Source organism: Protomyctophum bolini, assembly GCF_963924005.1.
Source record: "Protomyctophum bolini genome assembly, chromosome: 11".
In the NCBI taxonomy this organism is placed as follows: domain Eukaryota; kingdom Metazoa; phylum Chordata; class Actinopteri; order Myctophiformes; family Myctophidae; genus Protomyctophum; species Protomyctophum bolini.
This window is the reverse complement of record NC_137872.1, coordinates 26,352,408-26,380,138: the sequence shown is the minus strand read 5'-3', so window position 1 is coordinate 26,380,138 and position 27,731 is coordinate 26,352,408. Positions and strand designations below refer to the sequence as shown.

General features: G+C 41.0%; 1 protein-coding gene across 1 annotated transcript; it reads right to left on the bottom strand.

The window, feature by feature from the left end:
- Positions 1–925: 925 nt before the first annotated feature.
- On the bottom strand, positions 926–27,085 carry LOC308323884 (ethanolamine-phosphate cytidylyltransferase-like). Its single transcript, XM_080775740.1, has 13 exons — positions 26,712–27,085; positions 15,255–15,343; positions 9,893–10,054; positions 9,674–9,740; positions 9,145–9,229; positions 8,398–8,439; positions 6,329–6,461; positions 5,252–5,334; positions 5,051–5,128; positions 4,833–4,898; positions 4,646–4,711; positions 4,465–4,553; positions 926–3,740 (listed from the first exon to the last, which is right to left on the bottom strand). Exons 1-13 carry the CDS (start codon positions 26,855–26,857, stop codon positions 3,626–3,628), a joined length of 1,221 nt encoding a protein of 406 aa, XP_080631866.1. The 5' UTR covers positions 26,858–27,085; the 3' UTR covers positions 926–3,625.
- Between the last annotated feature and the right edge of the window lie 646 nt (positions 27,086–27,731).

The following is a 27,731-nucleotide window of genomic DNA, read 5'->3' as shown; positions in this document are numbered from 1 at the left end:
AGCAGGAGACCTGGTTTTGAATCCTGGGCGTTACAGTACATGTGCAAATTCAGTCTGCTGATAATGGTGTGCTTGAGCAATAGACCTTATATTAACACCAGCATTTTCATTGTCATATATGACATTTTATGAATATATTCACACAGAACACCATCCATACACCCGTCTCCTGCATGGGAGAGAGAGAGAGAGAGAGAAAAGGAGGGGACCAAGAACAGGCCCCTAGCTGGCACAAAGTATTTCGTTGCTGTTGGGCAGAAACCTCTTATCTCCATTTTTTCCCCTTTTTTCATAAATGAATGATGACCTATATTACAGCATTACACAAAAGCATCAAAAGTAGTATCTGTTACTTTAGAATTTGAATCCTGAAAAGTAACCGTTTCAGACATACAGTACAGTATATGTTTTCCACCCGACCGAGACAATATACAATAGGCCTATAGGGTTTAAGTTGTTAAGTCATGCCTAATATGTTGGGGAGCAGCCAGGTTTGCTCTGCATAAATGCCCTGATTTTAATGGACACTGCATGCAGTCATTGACCTTCAAGTTCAAATTAACTGTGTTTACTGATGATGAATAGGATTATGTCCAACTAGGCCTTACCCTTGTAAATGTTACTAACATAACCTTCACAATTACCTCAGTATTATTATATGACTCATATGAGGGCCTACAGTAAAATAGACCTCCTGACCTAGGCTAGGGCATAGTGGTGCCGGATGGCATGGTTCTAGGCTTAAAATAATTTATATAAATATTTTCGGAAATCTCCATGGGAAAAGTGGATGGGTTTTCTATATGTGCCAACACAAAATGGCCACCACTGCTATGACCTACAGGCGTAGAGTTACAGTAAGTTCATAAACACAAGACGACACAGCTTTTCAGATCAATGTTGTTATTATTGTCAGTGATGATAACATACTGTAGTAGGCCAACCGATATCTACAGTGCTTGTCAATTAGGAGTTGTGATTAACATATAGATTTTACAGCCTACACTCAATACATTCCAACATGACATATAGACATACTATGGTTTTTAAACAATATGAAACCAACCAGAGTTAATGTAGAGGTGGTCAGCAAAATATACATCTACAAAAAATATATTATTTAAATCCCATTTCATTTGGGATAGAGGTTAACGTCATCAGGGCTTCGACAATATGACAGTAAGAGGTCTATAATCAAGGCGACGACACCGAGCATCTTTCATAAATCCTCTACTTGTTAAGATAATTTAACATTAAAAGCATTCTTGTTAAAACTCTAATAGTGCTTCTATGATAGAATAAGAATAAGGAGTGTGTCTTTAAAAAAAGAAGAAACAATTGCACTCAGAAAGGCCAGATGTGCAGATCTTGATAGTGTGCATTTTGAGTTAAAAAACTGTTCTATCTATAAAACGGAACAGTTCTGATGGTTCTGAACAGCGTACAGTCAGTGCATTCTGGAGTTAAGCCCGGTTTATACGTAGCTGTGAGCCAGTGTCGCGCACCCAAAAATAAATATCTGACATACAAACTCTCAACGTGTTGTCGTGTTCTGACACGGCTGTGAGCTTTAGCCCATTAAAACTGGGAACGCATCCGTGTCATTTTAGATTTTTGCATTGGCTATTCAAAAACAGCAGATATAGTTTCTGCCACGCTGCAAGCTTGTACATCTATATTCTGAGCGGTGCTAACCACTCCAACGTGTGGCTTTGTGTGGATGTCTATGCCATATTAGCCCCCCCATCCCCCCCACAATTCCCAATTCCCATTCAAGTCAATGGCAAAACTAATTTTTAAACTACAGATTTAGAAGGCATTTGTAGAATGGGCCTCAGGTCTATTTTCGGTGCGTGACACCATCGCGCATCTATGTATGAATCAGGCTTTAGGTTCTGGTATGTACAGTACATGAGGTCCCATAAAGTTAGCCCACCAAAATATCCAATACTTTCTTTCCGTTTGTCTTCCACTTCCAAAGGCTGAGGTCCACCATTTTAAATGCAGAGGGCAGTAACCGAGGCAGCAGGGTGCCGTCCGGGCACTCTCGGGTCGAGCACACCTCAGAAATAACACCGGCTCTTATATAATCAAGACACGACCATGTGTTTCAAACAATTATATATCGGATAAAAATGCAATTAATGCCCACTGCTTCTCCTAAAGCAAATCAGCCGATTGGAATGCTTCCAAGGGGAGGAAGGAGAGCGTCTCACTCCCGGTCAGCCGATTGGAATGCTTCCAAGGGGAGGAAGGAGAGCGTCTCACTCCCGGTCAGCCGATTGGAATGCTTCCAAGGGGAGGAAGGAGAGCGTCTCACTCCCGGTCATCCGATTGGAATGCTTCCAAGGGGAGGAAGGAGAGCGTCTCACTCCCGGTCAGCCGATTGGAATGCTTCCAAGGGGAGGAAGGAGAGCGTCTCACTCCCGGTCAGCCGATTGGAAAGCTTCCAAGGGGAGGAAGGAGAGCGTCTCACTCCCGGTCAGCCGATTGGAATGCTTCCAAGGGGAGGAAGGAGAGCGTCTCACTCCCGGTCAGCCGATTGGAATGCTTCCAAGGGGAGGAAGGAGAGCGTCTCACTCCCGGTTCTCCGTTGGCTTCAGCATCTTCCACAGAGCCTGTTATTAATTTAATAATAGATACAAACTACATACACTATATACAAAGGTCAGAAGGTCAGATTATTGAGGGGGACTGAGCCCAGTGTCGGGCATAAAAGCAGCAACAGCCCCCTGGTTGTTGATGGTCAGCTATCATCAAAGGTTTGTTGATGGTCAGCTATCATCAAAGGTTTGTTGATGGTCAGCTATCATCAAAGGTTTGTTGATGGTCATCTATCATCCCATGACAGCCAGTCGTATTTCATATTCCACTTATATTTTAAATAATCTACCCGCCATTCATTCACAAATGGAACAATAACCAAGCTCTGACCAACATCACAGGTGATCTGCTCGCCCACATCCTATCCCAAATTCCATAATAGGAATAATAATAATAATAAAAAATAAATGCCCATAAAATTAATTCCATCATCTTGAAGGCAGAAAAGAAGTTAAGTTACTGACATGATGATTCCATCTGTTCTTTGGCTTTCTATGGCCTCGACTGTAACCTAGCAGTGAGGGCCGCCAGTGGGATGTACAGTACGTATGTGTATGCATGGGTGATCTGTTGAATAAAAAGAATGATCCCGCTCATCTGCTCCAATAATTTAATGACACCGTTTCGAGCCAAGGCTCTACATCGGTTCAAAGGTTTTTCACTCAAAAAGAGCCTTGGCTCATTAAATTACATTGGAGCAGATGTTCATTCTTTTTATTCATGATACTTTCCAACCCAGTATTCCATTAGTTTTTGATCTGTCTAATGACTCCTCGTTGAAATGAAAGGTAAATTGCATAATGTGGCATATTTGGAGATAAAATAAATAAAACAGAATATCCCCGCCAAATCTTGTGATCATTCTCCGGCAGAGAGTCCCACAAGTGTAGCGGTTTAAGGACTGCTGTGGGTAGAGTAGAGAGAGAGCATGTGGAAGTAGTGTTTGTTCATCTGGGCTGCATGTACACGGGGGGGCTGGTCAGTGGTTCATTCATGGAGCGGAACGGAGCCTATCTTTCTCCTACAGCACGGCCTGGGCTCGTTCTTTCATCTTCTCCTCCTCTCGTCTCTTCATGGCCTGGATCACAGCCATCTCTTTGGCCTCCTTCTTCTGATTCCTTTCTTCAAAGAGCAACCTGAGTCATCCATAAATATACAATGTAAGCAAGCAGTCATCTAAATGACTAAAGGATGTACAGGGAATGTAATGTAATTTGGTCCACTGCTGCCCCCTACTGTCTATGTTGACTACTAGAACAGTGGTTCTCATTCTCAATCATGTAAGGACACAGACCCCCTTTTGGGAACCGGTTCAGTTCTTTTTGGTTCTTAGTCCATGAGCCAGATCGAGCTCCAAAATTGGAACAATAATTATGATTTGAGTGTGCAAAACCACAAATGATTTATTGTATTACAACATTTAAAATGTGAATTATGCAAATTAGGCATTATATAGGAAAATATGAAAAACATTTAAAATATGAAAAAGCTACTACTGTGGAAGGGTTATCATATATCTATTTACTTATATTGATCCTATAAACAATATAATGAAGGTACAGTTTTGCCCACTCAATTCATAATTAACGTTCCATATTTGGAGCTCTGGCTCATGGACTAAGAAACCCAAAAAGAACTGAACCGGTTCCCATTGGGAACCAACCGGTGGAAAAGGTGTCTCAGGTCCATTTTCCACCGGGGTTGTTTCCACTGAAAATTAATTAGTACAGAACCCAAACAGAACTGGGACCAAATAAAATGGCCACCGGTTCCGTGAAAGCACCAAGGTTCCAAGAATCTAGAACAAGGAAAATGGGCATTTGAGAACCGGTGGACTAGAAGGTTCCTTCCTCCTGGTACCTGTTTTTGATGATCCTCTGGACGATGGCGTCCGTAGTGAGACTGTTGCTACTGTCCACAGTACGCAGAATCCCTCTCCTCCTGGGCTCCTGGTTAGGAACAAATCAACCTCGTTTGCACTTGTGACGACACTTGTGAAAATGCTCAATGGAAAGGTTAAAGGTGAAATAATAGATCTTACATTATATGGATCAGAGCCATCCTTGTCAGGATATATCTCCGTCTTCCCATGGCACACTAGATCCACCTGTAAATTGAAAGCCGCACATACATAGGCAGTTTTTAGTGAGTGAAATTTATTTTGAAATGAGATTGTTCTGTTGTTCTCGTGTTTAAGGTGGAAACTGTAGCCGGGGTATTTACCTTACCTTGAAATGGTCCAGCAAATCTTTTGTGACTGAAAAGGGTGCCCCGATAACCACTTCAGAAACATACTGAGAAAGAAACACATAAGAAAATAACTGTTTGTTATTGTTGTTATTGCAGTGCTAAACATTTACATGTTTAGCGAATTTCGCTCTTTATTGTTTCCTTTCTTCATCTTTTCATATATGCCAACTATGGCCCTACATAGGAAAGAACTCACCCGACAAGCCAGCACACTGAGCGTCCTCTCATGGACATTCATGATGGGGTAATTCTTCCCTTTGTAGCGATTCACCTCCTGAAATAAAGTAACGTCAAATCACAGTATGAAACCAGTTCATAAGCCTCAACGAAATGTACAGTATACATGTAGCTATATCTCATACATTTGTAACCATAAAAAAAGATAGTAGAACTGTACCTGATCAAAGTGCAACCCCACAATAATATATGGCTTATCTGACAGCTTATACACTGCCTCCAGGAAATCCACATGGCCAATGTCTGCGAGGAGACTGGTCAAGGATCACTACAGTTTCAGAAACACGACAGGCACTGAAACCATTAAAGATGCAAAATATAACCCACAGGCAGGACACACAGGCATTTTAGCCAGTGCAGCCTTTTAGTCTGGTTGCAGTGGTGTGGTTCTACCGTGTTACGCTACAGTATATACGTAGTATGCCGTGCAGAGATTTCCGGGGAAAAGCGTATAGTGTCTGCTAACCATTTCATCCATTGACCACGTGCCAAGCGTACAGCCTATTTAGCCTATACGTGTGCATGTCGTGCAGGGAATGATTGTCGTATGCCCTCCAATAGAAAACAGAACACACAACTGTCTGCATGTATAGAGGGTATAAATCGAGTAGCAAAGTGAGTTTAACGTTGTTTAATGCCGTTTAATGCAATCATATAGGAGTTTTCTGTTTGGATGCATGGACTGTCAAGGCCAGAAAGTTGTTTTCTTTTTTTCTTTTTCTTTTTTACGGGTATGATGATGTCACACGCATACCCTCTATAGAGTTAACAGTTCATTACAGGGCTTGAGAGCGCTACAATGATGCAATTTGCAGGTACATCCAGTCATGAACTTGAACATTAGATTTCTAGAATTGATTTAAAAGTCCTCACTCCTGCAGGGCAAACATTTGACTAGCACTTAGATAGCCACTTAGATATGAACTTATATATATAGGTATATCGGCCTGGTCGATATATCAGATATTTATTTTAATTTTTTGACAACATCTGTATCTGCACTAACCATTTCAACCTTTTGGACATGTCAATATAGACAAGAATGTACTGTCTCTGTCAGGTGGAAACCTCATGTCCAAATAATATAGTAATTTTTGTCAGGAAGCCTATAGGTCATAGTTATTTCAGTCAAGAAGCCTATAGGTTAGCCTATAAGCCTACAGGAAGCATACTGTACAGTATGGTCATATAGTAATTTTAGTCAGGAAGGTCATATACAGTATGCTCATCAGGATACGGAAGAGGTCAAAGGCTCCCCCCACGTAGATGATGGTGTCTTCAGGCTGAGGCTCCTGGCCCGAGGCGAACTGGATGATCTTCTGGGAGGTCTGCAGGAACTGGGACACCCCTGTCCACGGACTGTGGCCTTTCTGGATTCACAGACACAAGTAAATAAGTACTGAGAAGAAGCAGTCAAGACAAGATGTGCTCTCAAACACTGTGTAGTGCATTGAACAGAGGATGCCATAGATAATATAGGTAATTAGACACGTAGATACAGCATTGGCTGCTGCCGTTCATTGGAGCCATGCCTCAATGCGGAGGTAGGTCTATCCACATTCCATTCAAATCATCATAACTTGCTGTCTGTATTCGCAATCGATTCAAAAGTGGGTTTGGGTTGTTAGTTGTTACAAATGTCAAATTTTTAACCTATACCTTTACCTATACAACTATTTCTTGCAGTAGAGTTATTATAGCAAATGTCCCCTACTAATATGGCACCGATTTTATGATCCAGTGGATCCATATGTGTTGCACAGTTTAATGTCTATGGAACACTGAATGCTCATGCTGCACTAGCGCCCTCGAGTGGCATGAAAAGCACATTGAACAAATGTCAAGACACAGAAACATCACTGGCCCATTCATCCAAAGATGTGCATTTCTGCTGTGCCTTCTACATTCACATCATTACCCTTCCAGTCAGAAGAGTGAAGGACAACCTAAAAACAGTGCTCTTTTCTTTTGCCACCGTAAGGACTCACGGCGTGTTTAGTTTCCCCATCCGGGAACAGGGTTGGCATTCATTGTTTCCTCGCCAGTCCCGCAGCATGATTCTGCACTGGGCCCACAGTAAAGGCCTTTGTTTGGAAACGGTGGCATCTGGCCCAGAGGACAACTTAGGAAACTTTGGGTAACAGACTGGCTAAAGAGGCAAGGATTTGGTCCCTAAATAAATAGACCCTGGTTTAGAGTTTGTGAGTAAATCAAGTGGGCAGAATTACAATGACTTTGACATGAACCCTAGAGTCCGTCCTTAGTCTGGGTGGGCAAAAAATAAGCAAAAACATCCGGCGGAAATAAAATCTGCAAGCTCACAATGTATCGTGTTGCGACGCGTTGCGAGATTTTAAATCGTCTATTTCTATCCAAGAGATTTGGTGTAGAGGAGGATAAGGACGGGACAAGATATACTACCTTAGTCCTGATGTCACTCCCAAAGGATGGGACAAGATATACTACCTTAGTCCTGATGTCACTCCCAAAGGATGGGACAAGATGTCACTCCCAAAGGATGGGGACAAGATGTCACTCCCAAAGGATGGGACAAGATATACTACCTTAGTCACTTCCACTACTGCTGGGTCATGACTCATGGTGTTCTTTTTTCGCTTGAAAATCCCAAATCTTAGATCGTGTCATATATTTTTTGTTCCAAAAACAAAATAGAACACCCTGGCGATTTTGTTAGGTATGTGTGTTGTTTATGATATTGAGTTACATTTGATAACGTCTGTGTTTGGAGAGAAAAACATTTGTACTTTTTCACCATCAGTTGATGCTTCATATCCTTATGATTAAAATCACCCTGCTGATTTGTTTATTTCTGGAACACAGCTCTAATATGACACGATCTAAGATTCCCCTATGGGATTTTCGAGAGAAAACCCGCCCTCTAGCGGCAGAGATGTCAGACTTCGGTGCTCTAAAGACGAATTCAGAAACGGGTCTCATGGTCGCAGCTTAAGTATTTCCTGTAGGCGGACTCGCCATAGCTGCGGGGTTTAAACCCTCACCAGGCACACCTCTTCTACTACAGTGAACGGTAGAGTGACTGATGTTAGTCAGCCTCAAGTCAAACGTTACTCTTTTACCTGCTTTTTACTAACACTAACATTACAAAGATGCCCAGAAAATCGAGATGAACCTGTTTAGTTTACGGCTGCTCCAACAGTAGTGGCAAGTAACATTCCAAAAAACATTGACATTCCGGTTTTTTAATAGGTGCAACTTCCCATTGACAGCCCATTCATCATGGTTAAAGTGTAATAGGAAGAATGTTTTGACAGACAAGATGCCTACCTTTCCAAAGTTGTCCGTGTGCTGCTGGTAGTCTGGGCTACCCTGAAGAGGTGAGATGAGAGTGTAAGGTTAGGACATTGGTTCTCAAAGTGTGGTTTGGGGACCCCCAGGGTTCCAGGAGGTCCTCAGCAAACGTAATGAATAAAACATTATAACATCATAATCATTTTAATCACTTTGTATGGCTATTAAAAAATAGCAGATCTACAAGCTTGTACAGCTGCTATTTCTGAAAATATATAATTTATGTCGACGTTTGTTTGGTAAATTTTATAAAACATAAATGTTCTGGGATGGGGGTCCCTGGCACAAAACATTTTCAGACAGGGATCTGGGGGCCAAATACAATAATTAAATTTGGGGGTCCTTTTGAGAAACACTGGGTTAGCAGACTTAATGCTCTTACAGGGGTGAGTGGTGACAATAAAGACTGTTCTACTCACTATGTTGCTGTGGTGAGAATAAAAACTGTTCTACTCACTATGTTGCTGTGGTGAGAATAGAGACTGTTCTACTCGCTATGTTGCTGTGGTGAGAATAGAGACTGTTCTACTCACTATGTTGCTGTGGTGACAATAAAGACTGTTCTACTCACTATGTTGCTGTGGTGAGAATAAAAACTGTTCTACTCACTATGTTGCTGTGGTGAGAATAAAAACTGTTCTACTCACTATGTTGCTGTGGTGACAATAAAGACTGTTCTACTCACTATGTTGCTGTGTTGACAATAAAGACTGTTCTACTCACTATGTTGCTGTGGTGTGCTTTGGTCATGAGCAGCATCCTGCCCACCAGGTCTGTGGTCGACACCCCCTGTGTTCTCTTACACTCCCTGGAAGAACAGAACATTAGATGCGCAACAATTAATTAGAGAAATCTAATTGGTTCGATCGATGTACAAAGAGATCTTTTTTCGAGGGTCGCTAGCCCCTCCTATGCACAGCTTTGTGTGTAGGTGTTTGTAACACAGAATGTGGTGATTTTTGGCTGATGTATGATGATAATGATCGTGGCCCACTAAGAGCGGGAAAGCATCTGTGTAATTTTAGATTTTAGCTACATATTTTTGTATATAGCAAAACGTACGTTTAAAAAAATAAACTCTTTAGATTTAGGGATTTACAACAGTGGTTCTCAGAAATAGCTTAACATTTAACTTTAAAGTGTTTGAGAAATATTCTCTTCTGGGGATCCCAAAACCTGTTCAGATGGGGGGGTCAAATTTATATAAATTTGTGCAGTGACATCATCATATTCATCACATCTGTGTACTCACCTGTATCGTCCCGCCTTCTTAACCTCTTCATACGTGTCCTTTCCATCCACAGTTAGCGTTATATCATCTGAAATTACATAATATGACGACGTCACACTGTATCCTGAGCTCTGCCACATATAACCACATGACCCAGAATGTGTGATTTGTCTTTGCGTGTTAAGATATATATATTATTATTATTCTCGATAAATATCTGGCTGGAATGAGCAGCTCTACCTCCGTGCACACAGAAGTCACTGTTGTACTTGTCCAGGGTCCCCAGGGTGGTGACGTAGGGAGCTCCTTCCACGATCTCGTCCACCCACTTGATGGCGCGTACCATCTTGTACCGCTCTTCCTGAGTGAAGACCGGCGGGCCCTTGTGCTCTGCGATTTCACCTACGGGAGCAAGCGCAGGGATTAAAGCCTCAACCTGCAGTTTCGGAACAGCGACACATAGGTTACACAAATGCTAAACATCATAATTCTACATATTGTGCTAATCTTTTGGGAAACAGAACACTATAGGGTTCCTTTCAAGCCTTTTCACAAATCACAGATTGGGACCTAACAAACATCGTAAGATTTGTTTTACCAGGAAAGCATCCGTGTCATAATTAAATTATAGAAGTGTGCAAACTACCGATTTAGAAGCCATTTGTAGAATCGGCCTCAGGTCGTAATGGGTTAACAAGGAAGAAGGTTAGCGAGTGCCAGCAGTTTGCATATCTGCAACAATGCCTAGAAACTTGTGCCCATTTAATAATGTGTGGCTCCTTTAATAGCAGCCAAATTTAGATGTGTGGAAACAAAGTGCATACCTCTCCACCACAATTCGGAATTGTGCCCTACTTCAAATGGCTTGTTATCAAAGGTGACCATGCAGGCTGGCTGGTTATGGAATGATGTTCAATGAAGGCCTGAACAACAAAGCTCTCCAACTCAAACAAATGGCTGTGTGTCTGAATGTTGGATGTGGGGCTGGTGAAAACCTGCTACAGTACTACTGTATGTAAGCTCTGAGGTCCATGAGGCACACAATTACGCAGGACATCATACAGCACAGACAGAATATAAGAACCTTGTGCAGTTAATGGGCGGGCTTAATGTAAATTGTACAGTGTTACATTTTCTTCATTCCAAACTTGTCCAAGTCAACATCTCTGCTGAACGTACTGTACTAGGCACTCTCCATTGACGTGTTCCGGGATGGATAGAGGGCAAGCGGATGGAAGGTGGACCATACTCTCTCCCTACTGTATTGGCATTTTAAAAACAGCCCTGAACACTGAGAAGACCTTATGAAGCATGCAACACATGCATCCATGCTTAGACTCTGCCAGCACCGATGGGTTAAACATTTGAACGTTTGTGAGATAGGACTGATTCTGTGGTCTCATGAGATCAACCATGTCACACAGTCTCAAGAGGAGCATTACCAGAGCCAAAGATCACATATTTTACAGGAGGTCAAGAAAGCCAGAGCAGATCTACTTTTCCAGTGAGACCATCAACATTCCCTTTTCTCGTCCAATACCAAATTGATAAGACAAAGCTATACCATTCACAAGAATAAATACATAGGCCTACTGTAGTTTAATTATTTCCAATTCACTAATTGAAATCGTCTGTCAAACAATTATGTTCGCTGTAGAACTGATGAATATAATCCAAAAATATTAACTTTAACCTTAACCTTTATACAATGCACATTGTTTAAACTATCAATATGTTGAATGTATTTTATCCGATGAAAAATATTTGTGGTTAAGACAGTCACCAAATTAGCCAGTAAAATGAAACTGAAAGATTAAGGAATAAGGATTGTTAATTTGTATTTTTCTCATGGGAACAAATGAAGTAATAACGTGAGTGGAATAATTTGATGATGACCTAGGCAGCCAGTTAATACATTTTGTCTTTATTCCGCTTTATTCTGTCTGCAGAGACAATGGATTGTTTGATCAAAGAGAGGACATTGAAAGAAACGTCCTCTAATAGTGACTTTTGATCAAGCAAGTGAACACAAGAATGCCTCTAAAGGGTAGCCTATTTTATACTTATCTGCTCTCCAGTGTTTGTACACTAAAAATAGAAGTTGTAGTAGAGTTTTTAGAAATGTATTTTTGGTGCATAACTATTATAAACCAGGCCTACGGTGGATATTGGTTTTGATCAACAAAAAAAAAGGGCAGGTGCTTGAGATAAAAATGGATTGTAAAACCTTACTCATCTCACTCCTGCTCAAGACACCTGTGCAATAACCTTTTCTTAGAAGCATGCGATGCCTAGATCAGAGACAAAGAGCCGCGTGTGCAGAAAATTAAGAAAGGATTACAGTGTACAGAGTACAGTGTGATGATGTCTTCTTGAGAGAGAGAGTACAGGGTGTTGTGCTCCCAAGGTCACTCCAGGGCAGTGGTTCCCAAACCAAACGGTGTGCCTTGCCAAGGCTGTGACAACCATATATACCTACCAGTGACCACTACCACTATACAAAAGGTCATGAATTATCTGTTAATGTACTATAAGCAGGGCTAGACATTAAGGCTTGTCCTGTTGTCCGGGACAAATAAAAAATCTTTCTGCACAATCTTTCCGTGTATTAAAATTGTACTCTTTGTTTCATATTTTCTGAGATGCTCCTATCAGACAACAATATTGTCTGGCATTATTGTCTGGCTTTCCTCATAATCACCTTTCCAATATTGGTGATAGCCGTAGAATGTCTGTGATCTTACATACATTTTTTTAATGTATTCCAAATACACAGCCATAAATCGATCCTATCCGCACACGTGTATTTGGAATACATGTATGTAAGATGTTTGTAAAATATCAGACATTCTAGGGCTATTAACTTGTAAAATGAGAATATTCATCTAATATTCCAACATGTATTCACCAAAGCAGTTGATGGCTATTTTCTTAATTATGATTTATTGTTTCATATTTTATGTTCACATCTTATTACTATGTTAAAAAAGACCTTGTAAATATTCTTGTATCTGGTGCCCAGGACTGCCCTGTCACCCAGTGATATATCAAGTCATATCAATATTTGCGTGTGTATTAATTCCACTATCAGCTGTCACCCACTCCAGATTGTCCGTTGTACCAAAGGGAAATAAGATTAAATGGACAACAACATGACAACAACTGTTGTCTTAAAGATGAGGCTAAACATACACTCTCACCCCATGAGATAAAGAGTCATCAACAGAATCCTAATCACGAAACGTGATTAAAGTAAAAAACAGGATTCAGACGATCGGACGCCCATGTTTGTGAAAAATGATGTGACATTTATTCAGACAAGTGACTTTTGTGCCCGGATAATTGAATGGGAAATGTACTTGTCCGAAGGAGTAGAATGTACTTGACATCCGAAGGAGTACCTCAAAAGGTTAACTCATTGTGAGCTTGTAAATTGGCTATTTCCGCTATGAATGCAGGTGTGCCTTCAGATTTGGACTTTTGGACCATTTGTGTGCCTTGCCCTGTTTGAAACCCACTGCTGTAGGGTTCACGTCAGAACAGAAGGAGTGGATAGTTAGTTACTGTAGTGTTTCATGAGAACTGCACTGTGGGAAGAGGTGAATGTGATCCTCGTCCTGATTGTCTGCGAATACATTGAAGATCGTGAATGATTTGAATCTGAAGAATGTGGCACATTCAGGGCACACTTGGAGGAGTGACCACACCAGGGCACACTTGGAGGAGTGTGCAAGCAAGGGTCAGTTCACAAAGTGCTCGTATTGTGCCTATACGTTGATGAGCAACAGAGAGACAGAAGTAGACCGCTGAGGTCAGAAGTAGACCTGCGATTAAAGGGCCTACTTAAACCAGTAGCATCCGTAATGCTGGGAAAGCTTTTGCTGAAGACAGCAGATTGACGAGCTCGCTATAGGCCTTCCTATTTTAAACTACTTCAATAAAGTGATGGAAATGGGGTATACAACAAATGTTGTTAAAGTTGGGTAAAAGTTTATAAAATGTGTGGGAACCCTGTCATTACCTCAAAAGGTCCTTCGATTGACCTTTGGATCCCCTAGCCTGTTGCCTCCATCACTATCCCAGATTCCTCTGAACTCACCCACTCGTGTTCCAACCTTAAACTCCCCATCACACCAGCCCTTGTTTGTTCTGTTTCGGTCCAATAATCAGCAGGCAGGCACCAGCTGTGTGTTCTGAGCTCCAGAGGGTTGCTCTCGTGACGGTAGCACAGAGAGGGACCCAGGGATGCTGGCCCACCAATCTGTCCCACTCTATCATGGCACACTGGGGTATTCGGACACTGTGACACAAACACGGTGTACCAAAGTGGACAAAAAGAAAAAAGCTCCGGAGCATCGCGGACGACAAAATGCCCTTTTATTCTCAAAGGTCCTCCGTAAACAAGTGACTGACGTCAAGTGCATCTTCACCAGCATCATGAATGGAGATGCACGTGGCATCGTAATGTCGGTCTCTTCTTTACTTTAACATAAATAAAAAAGTAATGTATTCATCCATGCTCCAGTCTGCTGATGTGTCTCGGTTCTGTGATGCTGTGATCCACTGGACCTGCCTCTTAACGGTTTAGTGTGCTGTTGGATTCCCTTTCTGCATGGTACATCAAAGTAGGCTGACCTATACGTGTTGCTTGCGGGTGTCTGTCGTGCACCGAAAATACCCGATATACAAGCCCTCAATGTGGCGCAGCAAAACTCTCTTGTATATCGTCTATTTTCAGTGTACAACACTGGCGCACAACTAAGTATGAATCAGGCTTAACGTTAGCGAAGAGCAACTGTTGCTGTGGCTTACGACAAACAATGGGATCCTCACATATAATTGAACAAAGAACAACAGCAACCTTTCCTTCACTGACATGATAATGGGCCAGTCTCTAAGAAAAAGACTACTATGCCCTTTTTCGTGCATTGTGTTATCTTATCCCTGTATTCTGTGTGATATCATGAACAGCAAAGCTTGTTGTTGTCCTGTAATCTAGCTTTTCACAGATTTAATATTCTAGTTCGACTCATTCTAATACTAGTCTTTAGTCTTATCAAAATGACTGAACTCAGTCGTGGCGAATTATAAATTAAATCTGTGAAAAGATAGATTACAGGACAACAACAAGCTTTGCTGTTGCATGATATCACACAGAATACAGGGATAAGATAACACAAGCATACAGTACATGATGATGAGAAGCATCTTGCATAAAACATTAATTGTCTTCTTGGATATTTCAAAAAAGCAAAGGTTAAGCCACTGCCAACAAGCTGCATACCAATGTTAATCCCATGATGCTAAAGTATCAATGTTCACCCAGTACTAAGAACACAACAAATATTTAGCAGGTTTTGGGTGTTTTATGAAGAAAACCAAACATTCTGGAAAGAGGTGCAGTTTGGCTGACAACTTAGCACGTAGCAACGAGCGTGCTGTTGCAGCGACCCTAAAATATAGTTCCTATCACACAAAGATCCCCCCCCCCCCCCGCATTATCTCAGAGCACCTCTAGGGGTCACGGACCCCCTGAGACCCCTTCTCCTTTCATTGGCTCAGTGGTCAAAATGTCAACACTGTTGAAGCGGTGGAACCTTACTGTCTGTGTGTACTCCAACGATGAGGTAATCTCCCATAGCCTTGGCCTGTCGCAGCTGGTTGGAGTGGCCATAATGGACCATGTCATAGCTGAGGAAGAGACAAGGAGAAGATACACGCTTAACTTAACTCTGGTTTTTCCTGTGATACAACGCAAGCTCTCTTACCCTCTAGTGCAGAGGTTTTCAACCACTGGTTCGGGTACCACCAGTAGTCCTTGAGGGGGTTCCAGGTGGTCTCTTATGGATCTTTTTTTTTTTTTTTAAACATATGTTTATTCATTTTCTTTGTATTACACAAGTATTTTCAACAATTTACATATATTTTTCCCCCCCACATCCCTCTGGCAGCACAAACTCTTATGGATCTTTAACTCTTGAGAGGGTAAAATAAAACTAAATGGACGCTCTCAAGATTTAAATTATGTCTACACAATTAGAGAAGGTGTTGTTTTTATCAACATTTGCTTGTTGTCTCTCCTATGGTACCACAATACAGCATGGAGTTGTGGACAAAATCTTGAAAAGGGTTGAAAACCACTGCTCTAGTAAGTAGCCCTAATACTGTACTCCAAACAGGTGCAGGCACAATAGAACAAATCGATTTAAATCATTTTTAAAATAATAATCATGACCTTGTAGATCCACATTTTTTTTTCTATTTCTGTGCAACACTGTTGTAAGACAATGTATAAAATAGGCACAAGGTTATATCATACTACCCGATTCAATCGATGAAAAAATATGTTATAATATATTATAATAATGCTCTTCCCAGTTATTTAATTATTTAGTAATCGACAGAATAAGAAATAAAGTATGTTGAATAAAATATGAATTTGATCACAACCTCGACAGACAAATGTGTTTTCACTGTCACCTATATTATGTAGCGTAGGGATAGCAGACAGATGGTCATTAGCCCCTCTATGATCACAGGCTGCAGGATACTCATCTGGTATTTGTTGTGTCTGCACACAGTGATGTCTAATGTACAGGCAAGATAGCACCAAGATCAGGATGCACACCATAAGTGTAGCTATTGTCAACATCAATAAAACTCCAAAAATCCACTGAGGTACCAGCCTCAGGTAGTGAATCTTACGCAGTCCATTGTCCAAGCATTTCTTGCAGGTTGGTGGCATTTTATTCCATTTCATTTTAAATAAATGCATTTAGCTGGAACACAAAATTAACTGAAATAATACATCTGTAAGCTAAATAATTTGTACCAAATAAAACGGGTAGTTCCAAGTTTCCTATACTATTGGTCCGACTGTCATTAGACCGACACCCTACCCAAAACCCTATAACTGCAAGCACGGACCATGCTTGCGTTTAGGTCATTGTTCCGGCATGTCGGAACAACGCATTGTCAGGAGTGACGTGATGTTTTCAGCATTATTACTACAAAATTAATGCTGCGAAATGTGTGATTTCATGTCACAGCAGATAAATGTGTATCCTGTCAATCTGGAGAACAAGACCATTAACAATTGCCTCTACATGTTCAAACTAAACCGGGGCCATAGGTGAGATGAACGCACCTGTGGTTACCGGCTTGATCCACCGGACGGACGAGCAGGAAGTGAATGACCACTAATCACCACTGGCACTCCCTCACTAGTCTCGCATAGCCAGACAACTATTCCACAATCTCCCCAAGACGAACCACTCAGCCCACTGGACGAGCAGGAAGTGAATGACCACTAATCACCACTGGCACTCCATCACTAGTCTCGCATAGCCAGACAACTATTCCACAATCTCCCCAAGACGAACCACTCAGCCCACTGGACGAGCAGGAAGTGAATGACCACTTCTCACCACTCACCGCCCTCAACACCCTGGAGCAAGGCACAGAACCTCCAACTGCTCAGTGGTATGTAGGACCTGTGTGATTAGCTGGACAATGACATAGAGTTGTAAAATTCCCCAATTGCATTTAAGAAAACTACCCGGGATTTTCACAGTGGTGTGCGGAACAAGAATAGCATACTGTAGCATCCTCTACAAATCAATAAGGAACAGATAAGAAACAGATTGCCACCAGGACCTTGTGCGCGGCCAGAACGGTATGATAATGCACTGATGCTGTCAGCTCCGGGGCATGTTAATCATATCTGTGCATCTGTGTAGGCCTTGCCGTGGCTGGAATCACTGTACACACATTCACACAGTGGCCCGAATGAATCGCCCATGAGTGAACCAAGATTCCTTCCAGTTTGAACTAGAAGATGGGATAAACCATTATTATTATTATTATGTCTTCCAGTAGGTCCTAAAAGATATGATAAACCATTATCGTCTCCACCAGGCCGAAGGCATGGGGAGAGAGTATATTTTGCACTCCGTCTGTCCGTCTGTGAACAGCTAATCTCCGGCACTGTTAACCCGGTCGGTAGGAGGTACCTGGGGGGACCCATTGACCGATGACCCCCAAATTATTGTTTTAGGAATGAGGCAAATAATCCATGAATTCCTTCCAGGCTTCATGGGGTGTGTAATTGATGGAAAATGCACCAACGGCATTTGGAGGTGACGAGGAGTCATTTAAAATCAAATCAAGTTATTTATAGAGCACATTGAGAAGAACATGCGTCATGGCCATCTCCCATCTGGAAAGAACAGGAAGTACGACATTCCTGAGGCACAGGAATTTAACATATGTCAATTCGGATCTACTGAATGTATGTGTCTGACATGATTGTCTGCCATTGGGGGGAGGTGTGCTATTGATGCAGTGGATCAGATAGAGTGACAAAGTGGGCTGTGGACTATTGTGGACACGCTGAAGAATGCATTCTTTGAGCACAGACGCAGTTGTGGTCTGCAGGTTAATATCAGAATACTGATATGTTATTGATTTCAGCTGTTCCAATTGCAATTCCAAACAGGACGCGCTATAATTACTTCACTACTTTAAGCTACTATATTAGTAGCTTAATGACTAGTACTAGTCTTTTTTTTATGTCCAATATTTGCATTTCAGTTCATAATCATAAAGTTAACATAACATATAAATGTATTTGAAATAAAATAAAACAAGATTACTTTTCCGGATTCCAATAAAAAAAAAATAGGTGAAAATAATGCAGGATTCCAATTAAAAAAAAATACCAAAAAAGCAGATCAAAATGCATCGCACTGCGAAACGTTTTGAGTTTGTAGATCAGCTATTTTTGACTATATGCATTGTGGCCCTCTGGAGTGAGTTTGAAATATATAGTGGCCCTCTCCATCATCAAAGTTTCCCACCCCTGCCCTATCCGATGTTTTGTTTTGTCGCCTACTGCTGATGTTGGCAAATGGCAATAATAGCACAGTAAAGATGATAATAATCTAATATGATGTGTGTAGTTCTTTATAGATTTAGCCTCTTCATTTTTAAGTGCACCAGATTGAAGCATTTTCATTAAAAAAAAAATCTGGAGCCCCTGCCCCTGGAGGGGCAGCGCTATCATTCTAATCTTGCATAGGACCACCTGAGTCATAGAACTGACACTGCCTGCTTGATTTAACAACGCAATATGATTATTTTTTTTGCCCCCTCAAAAATAATTTAATCTTGCAGCCGGCCCGAGTAACGTCATCAGACAGCATACTGTACATTATATATTTCAAGTATGAGCTTGTAGATCGGCTAATTTCGAATGCCTGCAAGTGTTTTAAACGGTTGCCCGTTTTGCAGGGGACCACCTGGAACCCTCTGAAGGACCCCTTGGTGTCCCCCAGGCGGGCCCCACTTTGAGAAGCCCTGTTTACATAAGACTTGTTGGGAGGAGGCAGCCAGTCAGCAGCATCTGCCCTTGAGTAACCCAGGAACGCTGAGAGGGTGAAGTGATTGTATTTCTGTTGTCTTTTTTTTCTTTCTTTTTTTTGTGCAGGGATGGATCATCACACCCGGATCACAGGTGACTAATAAAAAATTAACTCGTTTGTTAACAGACACCCAAACAGAGCCAGCTGGGCTCCGTGACAATAATACCTGCAAGAGGACTGCTGTTCGTTGACAGCCAGAGTGTACAGCACGGAGACACACACACATTATACCAGTAATGGCTTAAGTAATAATGTATGGAAAGTAAAGAACTATACTGTTTACAATTATTCGAGATTTGAACAGGAACTATTTCAATGTCTGTCTACTAGTGCTGCTATGACGTTACACACTTAAATCAACACCATGTCGGACAATAAATATTTAAATATATCATTATTTAATTGTGTTTGTATCTGATATCGACTGGTTTAACTCACAGTATGTTTGCATCGTCTCAGGTGACCCTAGAATGAGTCAATAAAGAACAGGACAAGTGCATGTCTGCACTGTTACATGAACTGGAAGTGGACTTTACTCGAGGCCCGGATGATGATGGCAGATGAACTTTAACCTTGTTAGCCCAGCTGTGTCACAGGAGTAAAAACAACAGCAGAGTACATGCCTCGTTGGGGACAGGGAGACTGGCGGTGACAGGGATGACTACACAAACAACTAGGGGTGCACATAGTGATTATTATTCTATTGATATCTTCTTTCATTTAATTGAGTAATATTTATATATAGACTATATATAGTACTGTATATCAACAAATAAACACAAAAAAATGATTTCTTATAATTTAAATTGATATATCTGATTAACGACTTTGCCTGGAAAAGAGCCAGCTTAGGTGGTTCGGTCATCTGGTTAGGATGCCTCTCGAGTGTCTCCCTAGGGAGGTCCTCCATGCACGTCCCACTGGGAGGAGACCCCGGGGCAGACCAAGGCGCAGATGGCGAGATTACATCGACTCACTGGCCTTGAAACGCCTCGGGATCCCCCAGGAGGAAGTTACTAATGTTGCTATGGAGAGGAATGTCTGCAGCTCTCTGGTGGAGCTGTTGCTCCCGCGACCCGACAACAGATAAGCGGTTGAAGATGCGGATGGATGATTAACCACTTAAAGGTGTAGTTCACGCCATGAAGCTTTGAATTAATGGAGATTTTTTTTGTCGCATTTATTGGCCAATAATTTGATGTCCGGGTCATTGGTCAATAGGAATCGGAGACTCATTTCAGTCTCCTACCAGAAACTCTACCAGTCATCAAATGATTGGCCTAGTGACGCAAATCGTCGTTATAGCTTCTAGATCTGCCTCCCCACCCCTCTGCACAAATTGTACTATTTGTATTTAAAATCGCTTAACGATATAATTATATATATTTTATATATCGATTACTTGGATTAACTGTCCCCACCCATTTTAATAACGTGACGTTACCGCCGGGCGAGAAAGACGAGGGCTGCCTCCTCCTTGGAACAATTAGGCCTTTATTATCATTGTGCTGACGCTGCAGAATGTCAATAAGAACATGGTGAGCATGGTCCAGCACAACGTTCACTATGGAAAGTAACTAAGTACATGTACTCACTACTCAGGTACTGTATACTACTTTATTATTTTTTTAACTTTACGTGAGTATTTCTAATACATTTACTTGTACATCCCAGAGGCAAATATAGTACCTTTACTCCATTGGACAATTTTAGTTACTAGTTACTTTGTAGATTTAAAATAATATTACAAAACTTAACCACTTCAGCCCTATATAGACGTCACGTTGTCTAGGCTATTTGAAAATAGCAGATCTACTTCAAATGATTTTATACATTTTTAAAACATGAAATGTAAGATTTCTGCATAATGAGTACTTTTTACTTTCGTTACTTTAAGCACATTTTGATGCCAATACTTTTGTACTTTTACTCAAGTACATTTTGAATTCAAGAGAAACAAGAGTATTTCTGCATTGGCAGTATTGATACTTTTACTTGAGTAAAAACTGAATGTGCGTACTTTTTCCACCACTGCTGGCAGGTGTGGCCCACAGGGGTTAGATGGGGTTAATGACATGAGCTGTGTTGACACTGGGGCTCTTTGCGAGCTAGCCCACCGGTTAATATCGTGGCATCCCAAATATTCCGCAAACATTCCATTAAACCACAGCGAGGCCGGGCCGCACCTAAACGGCTGGAATTCTCCCAGAGAAAGCCCCCGTTAATCCTGGTCTTCGAGCAACGCAGATTCAGAGAATTCCTCTTCTCTCTCTCTCTCTCTCTCTCTGTGATGAGCCCAGTTTCTGCCCAGGAGAAAAGTTTGCCGTTAAGTAAAATCCTCACTGCTGATGAAGTTGCTGCTGACTCTTGATGAAGGTCCAGAGGGACAGAAACGTCATGTTGATTTGATTTTTTTTTAAACGGTGCAGCTGAGCAAGAGCAGTGTGGAATTTTTGTTTGTTCATGGTTGATTCATTTGTCACTGTAGTGTCCAACACACCTGCGTCTGGTGCCCTATTCTGGGCTCGCCATAATAGGCAAACATTCAGAAAAATAGCAGATCTACATGTGCACGACGCATTACAATGTGACACGTTATGAGCTTGTAGATCTGCTATTTTCGGCAAAAAGATTTGGCGTAGAAGGAAAAAAGGAGGGCGACTAATATGGGGGGTTCTGTGAATCTGTAAATATCCTCATTTATTTTATATGTGAAGAAAATGCACTGTTTTTTTAAGAAAATAAATCAAAATGTGAGGAAGTTTAAATCAAGATTTAAGAGGTAAAAGTTTCCTTATTACTTCCATTCTGATGGACTAGGTTCATTGCATAATAAATGGATAAATGAACACTTGAGTATTTGACTGTGTGAAATAGGTATCAGATAGGTATGAAAGACAAATGAATTATGTAAGACATATGAATTGTTATCTATTATGATTTGTACTGTATTGTGATACACCATGTGCGAAATAAAATGAAATGAAAAAAAAATCTCGTGCCACACACAGTGCATCTTCATGTGCAACAACTACACAGCATGAGTCATGTGCATCCAAAGTGGATGTTCCAATTTAACATGGTTTCTGAGATGACTGAGATGAGTCATCATAGTGCAGAGCAGTGTAAGGGTGTCCAAGATGTGACAACAATGGACTATTCATGCCTTCATATTCTCTTGCCTTAATTATTGCAACTCTCGCCATACAGGAGGTATTGAGCAGTCCGCACTCAGGCGCTTACAGCTGGTGATAAATGTGAGAGGTCCTCTTATTCGTTTTTTAAATCTTCACATGGGCTGAACTTTTGGAACCTTATACCCCAGTCAGGGCTCTGATGTTTGCTGACAAGTTGCTCTTGGAGGTAAAAACAAAACAGGGGTGACGGTGCCTTTTCTGCTGCTGCCCCTATAGGCTCTGGAACAGCCTACCCTCCCATTAGAAGTGCTCAGACTATTGGGGTTTTTAAATATATCCTCAAAAACCATTTATTTACTCTAGCTTTTAATAATTATGGTTTGAGTCAATAGTCTTCTAGCTTGTTTCATTATATTTTTATCTGTGCATGTCCTGTGATGTGACCATGTTGTTGCACAGGCCTTGTTCTTTTCATGCCTTCTATTCTAGCACTTTGGTCAATTTCGATTGTTGTAAATGTTGTGCTATAAATAAAGCTAGATTTGATGATTTGATTCTCCTCAAATAACCTTGACAATGGAAAGCATCACCTCTGAAAAAATAAACAAAACAAACAAACAAACAACAACAACAATTGCCCAAAATGAAAGGTGTAAACTAAGTGACATTTATTTTAAAGAATACATTGTGTTAAACAGTTCTACATTCCAATAGAGCTCATTGCTAGTGAGTGTTCAGTAACAGGTCTCCCCATCTCTCCACTCCTTTAGTAAACTCATACAGGATACAATAAACAAGAAATGATGAAGAGGGACGTCTGCTGATCTAAAGGTCCAGGCGCAGTACCTATTACCGTTCATGACGACCTTTGCTGCTATCAACGAAGGCACAAAAGCCAAACACTAATGAAGAAAAACTAAAATGTATAACAATCAGAACCATAAACTTGTACTGTATGTCTGAGTTATATTAAAGAACTAAAAGAAATAAAGGTCCTGTACCTGCGTCAGTAATTCTTTATACTGTATCCAAACTGTATTGATTGATTCCAGAAGGTTTCCAGGCCCCACTACTATGTGGTTTATCAATTTCTGATTATGGTTTAGCATTGGCCCCAAAGAGTCTCTTTTACAAATTACCACCAAACACTTTTTGATACCTAAAATGGAACCCACTGCTGCCTCACTTCCTGTACTTTTATAACTGTTCCTGGTACCTCACTTCCTGGATCTATTGCATGTTAGCAATAGTGCTAACATGCTTTTCCCCCACAGCTCCCCCTATGATAAAACCTTGTCAACAGAAAATGAATGACCATGGTTTAACTACACTAAACATAATGTATTTTCCATACACTACGTTTCGGGGTTAAATATTCAACCATATTTTAACCAATATTATGTTTCATTTTCTTTCAATACTACAGGTTCACTCAGATACATTATGGCATTCAAGTGTAAATAGAACTCCACCATAAACCTGGCCTTCATCAATGTATAACCACCACTACACCAATAAATCATTTGGAGGATTCTATGTAAATAAATACAGCCAGAAGAACCTAAATGACAAAAGATGTCAGAATGCAAAATGAGCTTTTTGTGCATAGCAGTTGCTTACTAATGTCAGAATTGGCCTTACAGCAGACGACCTTAGATAGATGACCCACCACAATATTTATTTTCTGTTTATTGAAGAGTTGGAGAGATGAGTAGACCCCTCTTACTGAACTAACACTATAGCAATGATTACTTTCAGAGCCTTTACTTTTCAACAAAAATAAGTAGGTATAAATGTACATCTTCCCGTGTGTGTTTGAATAACATAATCTATGAACCTACTCAACTCCAGAACCTGCACAGTATATAATCATATAACCTATATAGTTATAAATGAATCGAATGTGATTACCATTTCCATGACTTGCCATTACTTGTTTCATTTCAATTTGCAATGCAATGCTGACTGCAACTAATTCTGTAATCCTGTCTCTATGTAGTTAGCTGAAAGGCTTGACCTGAGTTTTGACTTTTTACTATATGAACATAAAAAATGATGTTACCTACAGCCTACACATGTACTCAGTGTGTAGGAATAGTTACTATGTGTTCTCACTCATTCTGACTTTGTTGTTGCTGCTGCTGCTGCTGTTGTTATTGTTATTGTGTGAGTTGGCAGAGTGACACAAAGCCACTCACATAGTTCACTGTAGCCTTTCCACATGGACAATCCATCACCTGCGGGTTACTGGGCAAGCTTCAACAGAGCAATGATAACTGTGGTACTGTACTGTATATCGCATACTTGTACTTACAGTATGTGTGCATACCGATATATATTCACATATTACACGCACGCACGCAGTGCAAAAGTCGCTGGAGTAGTGTAGTAGATTTGTCATATTGATTTTATTGATGGTATCCATATGGATTTATATATTGAGTTATTAATGATAAAATTGTTCATTTCTTGTTCTTTATTGTTCTTTACTGTCCATATTCTCACAGGAAGTTCAGTTGCTTCACATAGCCATGCAGTTTGATTTTTTAAATATATACAAATATCTTGATTTGAATAGGCCTATATGAATATACCTATTATTATTTCATTACTTTTATTTTCCTTACATTACTTGAATGGAACAGTGCTTTAAAATGCCAGTGGTTCTCAAAGTGGACCCTCAGGGTTCCTTGAGTTGGTTCCAAATGAACCATTACATGGCAAACATTTGAGAACCAATGAAATGTTCAAATTATGTTCAGCAACAAATGAACTTGCCTGACCCATGTGTGCAATGTACTGTGGGATGTGTGAGTGCTGGAACATATTGTTATAGAAACATCATCCCGATCCCAGGCAGTGCACGTACTGCGTCTCAGGACCAAAGGAATGTTGGCGCACATGTTTCATTCTGTGCCTTGAATAGCCATTACTGGCTCCACAGGCACGGCAAGTACCGTTTATGCAGAGTCAGTGGAAATGTCTTCTCCATCAGCTTGCTGTTACATCATGTTGGCATATGTTGCATGTTATATCATGTCGGCATATGTATGTTTATCGTTAGAAGGATTAGTGTGTTGTCATCAAATGTATCAGCGGTGCTTCATGGAGATCGGTGCAGGATTTGTACTGTACATGACATACTCACAGCCCTCCCGCCACATCGGGGCTGGGCAACATACAGTAGATAGATATGATATCAAGATTGTAGATATGCGACGACTAGATACCATCTGGGATTTGATGGCATATGTCTGTTGTCTTGTCCTGGTTTTAATCACTTACGATTTATTTTATACTTTCGGAAATCGTCAAAAAGAAAAATATTATATTGAGGTATTTGGTCTCGAGGTATTTGGTCAGAAATGTCTTAATATTTGATCTTGTCCAGCCATAGTTCACATTAACAATCTAAAGGTTAATTTCACCTGATACCTTAGTATCACAGATATAGATACATGGCATGATGCAAGTGTAAACAGAACTCTGCCATAAAGCTGGCCTCCATCAATGTGTAACCTGCATGTTATCCACTATAGGCCTATAAATCATTTGCAGGATTTTACGTAGATAAATACAGCCAGAAGAACCTAAATGACAAAGATGTCATATTCAAATGAACCTTTTTTTTAATTGTGCATAGCAGCCAGTTGCTTACTAATGTCAGAAATTTGGCATTTTGATCATTTGACAAAATACATATCTTCTGCCTTAACTTATTGCCTTTAACCACTTAAACCCCAGTATCCGTATTGTAGGGAAAGCTTTCACAGAAAATAGGAGATCAACAAAGCTCACAACGCATCTTGTAGATCTGCTATTTTCTACAATAGCTTTCCCCACAAGAGACCCTAGATCCCTGGGGTACTTCAGTCGGGTCAACCAAGTGGTTAAGTGACAGTCACGTGGTGCTGTGTGGGCAAGGTAACCTGATGAAATTGAGCCCCATTGACACAGGTGTCTAGACTCCATGTGGTGGCACTGGCAGTGAATCACATTGAAAGGGACTCCATGTGCAGATTCGTGCGATTAGTGTGTCACGATTCCATTTACTTGTTCCCGTGGAAGAGAACAAGTTGTCTTGTCTACACTCACTGTAGGCTGTGAGTCCTATAGGAGCCCATTGAAACTTTCTGGCTGCCGCTGCATGGCGTGCTGGTGGTGATGTTATGTAAAATAATGCCCTCTAGTCTCTCTCTGCATGCGCGCGCGTATGCAACGTATACTATACATAATGCAATAATGTAATGCATACATACAACATGCACAAGAAACCAGCTATAGGCTGTCATCATTTATGTCAGTCAGCTCTCAAATAGACTAGGCTACTACAGTACAGTGTTCAGTATTAGGCCTATGGATGTGGGCTTGCCTTGAGTCATTGAATCAAACATGCTCGCTAATATGATGCTGAGATAAATACATGGCTTAATGTTGCAGCAGCATAATCATCATCATATTCATATTACGGTTATTAGAATGCCATCAACTTGAACTCACCAGCCATCGCACCACACCCGGATGCTTCTCCGTCTCTTCTCCGGGCTGCAGGCTGCAGCGCTGGGGACAGTCCCTGCGTCTTTCCCCCCGGCCGGTGGTGCTGTGTTACCGTTCCCTTGGTGTTGGTGGTGTCCGTTTTTGATCATTTTTGTGCGTGCAAGGCAAACAACGGCAAAAAAATATCCAAAAAAGATTCTATCTATGCGGTACAACCCTATTACAGAAAAACAAAACAACAAACAAAAAACAACAGCAATGGGATTGCTCGCGTTTTTGGATGGAAAGGCTATGTGTCAAGCCTATATACCTACTGAATGTATATGCCCCCCCCTGTCCGTGCGTCGAGCCGTCCGTCCGTGCGTGCGTGCGTGCAGGGCAGCCGGTTAGTTTGTGTGCAATAAAAAGTGACGCCTCGCAGCAGAGAAGCACCGTTTGGGCCAACCGGGGCCAACGCCTCCTTCGCCGCTACACGCAGCGTCACACCACGGCGTGGAATCGTACGATGAGATGACTGCTATAGGAGCGCACTGACTGCTGCCGACATGTTGTTACATAATAGGGCCATTTTCCACTGTCATGTGACACCGTACGTCTTAAATCCCACAGGGAATTAAAACAAGAACACCATATGGATATTTATTTTCCTTCTGAATGTGAGGCATATCCTCACTGTATAACACAAATAATATTAAGAACAATAACAGTATATAACACTATAACATAATAACACAGACACAGTATATGTACCCCCCCTGTGTGTGTGTGTGTGTGTGTGTGTGTGTGTGTGTGTGTGTGTGTGTCCTGTGATGCATTCTCTTACCTTACCGTATATAAATGGTACATTGTAGCCTATTTATATACATTTATTTAAAGCAATCAAAATTGACCAAAGTGCTGTATAACAACATCAACATAGAAACATGTGCAACAAACAACATAGTCACGAGACATGAATAGAAACTTAATGTTGCCAAATAAAATAGAAGTCAAAGACTCAAACATGATTAAAAACTATAATTA

Bases quoted from the DNA above. Each gene is read 5' to 3' on its own strand.
- LOC308323884 (XM_080775740.1), bottom strand. From the start codon at position 26,857: ATGATCAAAAACGGACACCACCAACACCAAGGGAACGGTAACACAGCA. The intron at 9,741-9,892 runs GTAGAGCTGCTC...ATGTAATTTCAG, and splicing joins TGACTTCTGTGTGCACGGAG to ATGATATAACGCTAACTGTG. The intron at 4,712-4,832 runs GTAAGGTAAATA...TTCAATTTACAG, and splicing joins ATTTGCTGGACCATTTCAAG to GTGGATCTAGTGTGCCATGG.